The sequence below is a fragment of the Alligator sinensis genome, unplaced genomic scaffold (assembly GCF_000455745.1).
Source record: "Alligator sinensis unplaced genomic scaffold, ASM45574v1 scaffold264_1, whole genome shotgun sequence".
Classification (NCBI taxonomy): Eukaryota; Metazoa; Chordata; order Crocodylia; family Alligatoridae; genus Alligator; species Alligator sinensis.
This window is the reverse complement of record NW_005841831.1, coordinates 1172461-1180794: the sequence shown is the minus strand read 5'-3', so window position 1 is coordinate 1180794 and position 8334 is coordinate 1172461. Positions and strand designations below refer to the sequence as shown.

General features: G+C 43.8%; 1 protein-coding gene across 1 annotated transcript in view; it reads right to left on the bottom strand.

Moving 5' to 3' along the window:
• GDF10 (growth differentiation factor 10) overlaps nt 1-7497 on the bottom strand; it is a 21187-nt gene extending 13690 nt beyond the window's left edge. Inside the window, exon 1 of the mRNA XM_006014767.3 lies at nt 7433-7497. Coding sequence (XP_006014829.1) covers nt 7433-7496 — 64 coding nt within the window. The 5' untranslated portion in view covers nt 7497. The remainder of the gene's footprint in view (nt 1-7432) is intronic.
• Between the last annotated feature and the right edge of the window lie 837 nt (nt 7498-8334).

The window sequence follows — 8334 nt, the reverse complement described above, 5'->3', positions numbered from 1 at the left end:
GGTTTAGCCTCTTTCCCAATGGGAGTCCCAAATGGCCCTTGACAGGATTCAGCTGCCAGGATTCAAACCTGATTTTTGATAATCTCTTTCTAACCAGTTGAAAGATCTGTGTTAGAATAGAAATGCCTTTGTAAATATGGTTTTGTACAAATGCACTTGATTGTTCAGTTAAATAGTTATTAGTATCATCTTCTAAATTCACCAGGAAATTCTAGTGTATCCAGTATTTAGGAGGCTGTATCTGAACACAAGTAGCATCCAAAGCAGCAGAAAATGCCCTTGCAGCCTATTATCTATCAAAGCAAAGTTGTCATATTCCTCTTTCTTTCTTTCTTTCTTTCTTTCTTTTTTTCTGTTTACATAGCCATAGCAGTGCATTGCAGGATCATAAGATTTCAAGTTTCCTTTCTAATTTACCCATAGCCTAAAGTATTTGAATTTTGAAGAGCAGAATGGATCTGAAAGATGTAAACTTTAAAGGTAAATTCTGTCCTTTGATACCCATATGTATAGAGCTACTGCTGATGACAATGGAAATGAAGAGTACACCTGAATTTAAATACAAAGAAAGGAAAAGGTTAGAGCAATCCAAGGGAGGACAAAGCAACAAGATGAAAATGAACAAAGAAATATTTAGATTGATTATGAACAGTTTTATCAGTCTACAATTTAGTCTCAAGCAGTTCAACTTTACTATATCCTCCTGAAATATGGTTAGGATTATTCTCCAATGTAATGCTCTTGCTATGTATCTTGGAGCAAGGTTGTTGGTGTAAATGTCCTGATAGTCATATTTCCACCTTTAATACCTCTAGCTTTTTGTTCAGCAGAATGAATTATTTTTACGTGGTTAGCCTAGTTTTTTTATATGCAATAAGAACAGATAATACTTGCCAGATAAAACCACTATGCTTACAAGTGCGTGTGAATTAATGATTCATTAGAGTTCTTTTTATTATAAGAGTTATCTTGTTTGTAGTAGGTGAGATTGAAGAACAGGCTTTCAAACAGTACAGTTAATGTTAGTTTTTGACAACCCCTTCCCTGTCCTTCATACCTCAATTATAGGGATTGCATTAATGGTAGCATCAAGAGGTCCCAAACAAGAGTCTTATACAACAGTAGATAGTCCCTGCCCAAAGAGGTTACAATAAGTAGACAGAGGATTATCCACCCAATATTATAGATGGGAAATAGATGCAGTGAGAAACTGACATACGTAAGGGTACATAGGGCGCATCTACCCATCACCATACTGTGATGTTGATATGGCGCCATACTTTAGTACTTCCTTTTGGAAGTACTAAATCATGGAGCAGTATGGGCAGTTATGGCAATGTGCACACAGTATATGCTTAGATTTTGCCGCTACATCGCCATAGTGGCATGATAAAATGGGGAAGCATGCCACTATGGTGACATAGCTAGGAATCACATGTAGACCTGCATGATCGCTATGTCACTGTAGTGCACTGTATAGCGATGTAGCATGTCACTACATCGTTGTAGGGTGATGTGCAGATTCACCTATAAGAGAGCTATGTCAGAGCCAGGAACTAGATCTGGATCTCCCAACCTTTGGTCCACTGCCATAAAGAAGTTAAAGGTTTGTAGTGTATCAAGGAGAGCTCATGGGAACAGGGAATTTCCATTGCTCCAGAAAGGTTTACAATATCAACATTTTGTTTTAATTCAAAATTTATGGTAAAATGGAAGAATCTGCTTCAGCATCAGACAGCCACAGTCTGCTTGTCTTGAAGTTTCCATGAAAGTGTCAAGGGAATTGACGTTTCCACAGAATGGTTCAGTTCCGTCAAATCATCCTTTTCTGACCAATTTTGTATCAGAAATTTATCAACCAGCTCTATCCTGATTATCCCAATGTAAAGTCTTGTGAAGGACAGCCCTCCAAAGACTCACGCTTGATTTGGAAAACTACTGGTAACTCAAATCTTTAGAACCTGGAACGCTCTCAAGAGCAAGTTTTCCTATACTGCCAACCTTGACCAGAAGCAGAACCAAGGAGAGAACCATCTTAATACTTTCACTTTTTGTGGGACATAAGGCAGTTGTCAGAGTGAGTCACTGCTCTACTCAAAACATCAAGTGAAAATAAGCAGCTCTGTCCCAATCCTTCCTAGTTCCTAGCATGACTGAAAGTTGTTAATTTAGCTCCATGTGTCAGCAGTGCAGTCTATCCAGCTGCTTTTCTAGGCCAGGAGGTTTCAGCCTACTCTCCAGTAAGATACTCTACAGCAGCTGTGTGATTTAAGACTGGAGATAGCTCTGGTGATTGCATCTCACAGAGAATTCTGCCTATGGAAATCTAGTTTTCAAAGTGGAACAAAACTCAACATTTTCAAACTTTTCTGCAAAGTACAATGGCAGCCTGTAAGTCTTGACACAGAGAAGCCAGGAAGGCTAGATGTCTAGGCAGCTGAGAAACCAGGCAGGTGGGCTGGCAAGAAGCCAGGCAGATTTTTGATGGACCTTTTGTCAAAACTGTCACATCTCTGTAAATCACTTGGATTTAGACAAATCAGAAAATGTCACCAGAAAACCGTTGTTGAGATGATTCTGACCAAATTTATTTCAGACTTAACTATTTAAGTGCCACACACTAAAGATGTTAGCTATGCCTATAGATAAGATTACCTACCCCTCTCCATCATGTGACAGTTTTAAAGTTGCTTATACCTTTGCTTATCTGTTTTAGTTGAAATTCTGCAGGCCAGTGACCACTTCAGGATGATTTACCACAACACTTTGGATGGCTAGGAGGAAGAAGAAGAAGCTCCTGGAGACAGGCTGTGTGTGTGGGGAAAGGATGGGGAGAAGTCAGGCTACTGGGGTACATGCAAGAGGGTAGAGAAGAGGAGATAGAGAAATAGTGATCTGTTACCCCTAAAGCACACTTCCTCCAAAACCTGGATAGAGGCCACCTTCTAGCATCTGTGCCCCACAAAGGATAACTTGGTACTGCCATGAGTTAGTTCAGGTTAGATTCCACAGGCGCACCCAGATGTGTATGCGGTGCTACAGACCCACCTGAGGTGCCACACACTGCGTACGCTGCACATGCGGGAGTTCTCCATGCAGCTAATTTGCAGTGCCGCCGGGGGAGGGTTGACACCGGGTGATCCTGGTGTCAAAAAACCTGCAGTGGAAAAATGAGGGACAACACATATGGTGGCAGCATGTGCTGCCTGAAACCAGAGCCTGGCTAGCTGGAGCCACACTCCAGCTGCCAGCTAAGCTCTCTATTGCTGGATCACCACCGCTGGAGCCCTGGGAAGCCCCCAGGACCCCAGGTAAGGTTGCTGGGGCTAGTCCAGGTACTGGCTCCAGCCTTCCCAACCCCACCTGGGGCAACTTTTCATGCACCACAGTGCACAAGAGAAGGCGGAGAGGGGATCCGGTGGCCATTTACAAACTCACCAGGGGGGACCAGCGAGAATTGGGGGAGGCTCTGTTCCCCCTGGCACCACCTGGAGTTACTAGGAATAACAGCCACAAATTGTTAGAGAGAAGGTTCAGACTGGACATCAGGAGACATTACTTTACAGTAAGGGCTGCCAGGCTCTGGAATGGGCTCCCAAGTGAGGTGGTATTCTCTCCTACCTTGGGGGTCTTCAAGAGGAGGCTGGACAGATATTTGACTGGGGTGATATGACCGCGGAACCCATTCCTGCCCGGGGCAGGGGGTCGGACCTGATGATCTGTTTAGGTCCCTTCTGACCCTAAGCACTATGACACTATGACACTATGATGCATGTATGGGCATTCCCTGGGGACAAGTAGCAGCAGTACATATTGTGCTGCTGCTATTTGTCCTCAGGGAAATGCACGTGTGCACTTGTCTGGATGCTCTCTATTAGCTCAAATGCCAGGTGCATACACTACAGATTTAAAAGTTTCAAAACTGAGCACTAATGATCCATATTAGGAGAACAATATACTGCTACATATTTTTAGTGTTTTAAATCCCAGAAGTTACATTAAAACCCAAAGTTACATTCAAATCCTAAATGTCAAGCACTCAAAACTACAAAAATGCTAGAATGAAGTTTTCCCATGTGACTTTAATTTGGCTCTCGTGATAGCATTGCTGTTTTTCTTCTATCGCAGAATCCCTGCCTCATTGCATGGGCTAGATGGTTCAGGGTAGATTTGCACCTTATAGAGTAACTAAATCAGAGATGTGTAGCACAAGCTTTCGTAAGCAAAGGGCTTACTTCATGAGATGCTATGAAAGGACCTTTGCACAGGATAAATGAAGGGTCTTTCATGGCATCTGATGAAATAAGATGCTTATGAAAGACTATAATATACATTTCTGATTTAGTTACTCTATAAGGTGCAAACCTACCCTGCTTTCTGTCTGACCTCAGACTAACATGGCTAAGTGCTTCTCTCTGTTAAAAAGAGTCAGACAATGTGCAGGATCCTTATTTCATTTCAGTGGCATAAGAGTTGGTGCTTGGTGCAAACCCTGTGGGAGACCATGGGTCCTGACCCTGCTTTTGAGTCATCGGACCATCTCCCCACCAGTTGTGCACCAATCCGAGATCAGGTTTGGGAGGTGTAGGGGGGAAAGCAGCCTTATCCATGCTGGGACTCCTGCATAGTCCTGGCTGAGCTGCTGCTGCTGGTGTGCATGCGCTGTTGGCCTTGGCTGTTGCTCTTAAAGTAGCAGCAGCCAGGGACTGGTTTGGAGTTCCCAGCATGGCAATACCACCAGGTCATGGACTCTGCAGGGGTGGGGGTGATTCTATCAACCCTCCTACCTTGGTATGTGGAGCAGGTGCCCCTCTCACCCATCTCTAGTTGCATTACTTGTTTCATTTCTTCACAAAGTCTGAAATCATGTAGTGGATGAAAGGCAGGGCTGCCAAGGCAGAGAAAATGGCCTGTGGTTTAGATAGATATTGGAAGCTGCACTGAGAAACTGAATTTTCCATCTTTGCCACAAAATTATATTGGATGCCAGTCAAGTGACAAGTGGAGCCTACAGGCCAAATTCTATTCTACCTATTAGACATCTATGTGGACTAAGTGCCTAAGCGCAATTCTGTTCCACTCTGTTCAAGTCCTGAAAATCCATTAATGCTTCTACTTTTGTAACACATTGTTTTCTAGTTCTTATGACTAAATCACAAAAAACAGTGAGGAAGAAGAGTGGCAACCCACCTTTTGCATTAAATGTTGCTCAGAAACTTGAGCAGGGGGACTAGAATCACACTTAGACATCCAAAATTCACTCGTGCACCTAATAGATGGAAAATAATCTGGCTTCACTTGTCCAACCCTTTTTTTTTTGATTACTCAAAATAAGGCTTATAGGGACAAATTAGTACAACTGTTGAGCACTTACAACTTTAAGTGAAGTTAATTGGTGCTGTATTTTGAAAGATGAAGAGCAGAGTATTCAGAAAATAAGCAGGAACCCAAAGCTAGCAGGCAATCAAATATTTTTTCCTTCATCTCTTTGCCTCAGTTTTTTTATTGAGAGAGAGGAATTCCTGTCATGGTGATGTGCACCAGCAAAGGGCCCACGAGGAAACTAGTTCAATGTAAGTTTTGGAGGGTGTGCAGTAAACAGCACATGGGGCCACACACTGAATGCAGAAGATAAGGAACATTGGCTGCTAATTCTGGGGGCACCATCCATGCTGAGCAATAAATGTATGCATGAGGAAACAGCAATGCATGTATGTAATTAAAAACTATATCATAATGCCCACGCACATAAGGCATATTGGAATTGCAAATTAATTGCAATTGCAAATTAAGGCTGCACAGTCAACCTGAATTATGGCACTTCCTAACTTTTTGATACATGACTGTTACCTTAATGTTTACATATGTAATAATACAGTGGCTACTAATTCAACAAACAGCTTTGTGCTACAGCAGAGGGCAGATAGGCCTTATGAACTTTCTGAAAGATGCACGTATTTCTATTTTTTAAACCAATAACTATCACTGAAAGTGAAGTTGAACACTAATGGTTTTTATAGCTATTGCATGGTTTTATGTACCCCAGAAATCAATTGCCTTAGCTGCTATCTGTGTAATACAAGACATAGAAACTTCATGCATGTAACCAAAAGAAAGCAATGAGGTTTTTTTATTTTCTTCTTTTTCAGTGAGGTGCAGAAATTATACAATTTCATGAGAGAGAAGAAGAATGCAAAATATACTGCAAGCTAGGGGGGGTTCCTGCCATATTGGTTTCCATATTTTTTACATCTTATTACAGTAAGATAACATTAAATCTCATCACAGCCCACTTACTTCCCCACTACATTTTCAAAGAGCCAGAGGGGCTTCCTGTTTCAGGCTACTGAAGTAAGAGTTGTGATCTGGTAGAGAAAGCATCAGATTGGGAGCCAGGTGACTCTGGCTTTTGACCTGGCTGTGCCCTTTACTGACTGCATGATTTTAGATAAATTACTTCTAATGTTATGTACCTCAGTTTCACCATCTGTAAGATGGGTATAACAATAGTGACCAATAAGAAATTATCCTCCTTAAATGCTAATAATAATGGCATCTCAGTAAAGTTTATGTTTTAAAATAAGCTCAGCCATCTGCCTCCAGTCAAGCCATTTGTAAAGCAGGTCAATCAAAGAATGAGTAAGAGTATATTATAGGAACACAGGAATTGGTCTGCTACATCAGACTAGCAGTCCGGGGCTCCGAATCAGGCAGTTATGGAATAACTTGCCCACAGGGGAAGTCTCTTCCTAACCCGTTAGTGGTTGATTAGTGCTTTGAAGCACTAAGGTTTGTAACCCTTTCCAATATATGGGTTTGTCTTATATCCTTACTAATAAAATAGATGTTCTGCTAGGAGTTGATGATCATATACCTGGGTATAAGAATCAATAAAAAGCACTTAGGTTGCATCCAGGCATGCAGAGAGGTGTGAGGTTTGTGGTCCTGCAAACCTCTTTGTGGTGCCACAAAACAGTTAAAACATGCTCCACACTGCAAATTTGCAGCGCAGGGCCAAACTTTGCTACCAGGATTTCCTGGTACCAAAACAAACAAACAAACAAACAAAAAAACCAAAAGCGGGAAGAAAAAGTGGCAGAATGCATGCACAACAAGTGTGCGCTGGAACACAGAAGCCAGGTCATCCAGAGCAATAGCTCTGGCTGCTGGCCAGGCCTCTGTGCTGCCTGATCTGTGCCCCTGCTGCTCCAGGCCACCAGGTAAGACTGCTGGAGCCAGTAGCTCTCTCTGGCTGAAGGGTTGGGAGGGGCTGGGCAAGGGCAATTTGCTTGTCCCCAGACAAAGCGCATATGCAAGGGTATGTGCTGCGGCAACTTGTGCCACTGCAAGCACACACCCCTCCACGTGGCCTTACAGTGCTATGGCTCTGCTTCCCATATACTTGCAAAAACAGAAAATGAAGTTAATTTACCATATTGTACAGTGCTCTGCATCGCCAGCATTTTAAAACCGGAAAGCCGAGGAGATACTGACATAGACTCAGACTAACTGTAAAACCAGTTTGTAAATGCATGTTCTTAAACATTATTAAAACACTACAGAGCCTTTTATTTTAGAAGAGTAAGGTTTAAAAAAAAAAAAAAAAGCCTTTGTCCGTATTCTCACAAGCAGGATGCTTTTCCTTTTGTTATAATTGCCAGTTAACAGGATTAGTCACCTAATGAGGAACTATTTTCTCCAGGAACTAATTACAAATGTTAATTTAAAAAACAAAAATGCCAAGCATCCAATACTGAACAGCAGGCTTTCCTATCCAGCCCGCCCCCCCCAGACTTTTTCTCGCAATAAGCGGTTGTCGTGCAGCAGGTCTGCTCTGCCTGCCGCACATCCAGCGAAGCAAGGGGTGCGCGTGTGTGCGCGCGGGGGAGAAATCTCCTGCTCTTCCTCGCGCAGAAATCACAGCAGCCGCTTCAAAACACGAGACTTGGAGAACTTTTAGGAAGTCCCGTAGGCGGCGCTGCTCCGAGCTGCAACTTGCGGGAGTTTGGGCCCGAGCTGCGGGCGAGGCTGGGAGCTTTGCCGGGCTGTCACTCCCGCTTTATTCCCCGGCGGAGGAGCGCAGCTGTGGGGGTGCCAGGCGCCCCCCGGGGACGGTGCCCCCATTTGTTGACAGCCCCGGCAAGGGACGCTCCGGAAAAGCGACACCTTTCCCCACATGGGGGTTTTGCAGGTTCATAAGCCCGGGATGCTACCCGTTGCCGATGCAGCATCCTCCCACCCCCTGCGAGCTCCCCCGGCGGCCAGCGGCGCCCGCAGAGCCGGGCCCCGGCGCACACGAGCCCGCCGCGGGCGGGCAGCTCTTACCCCGCCTCG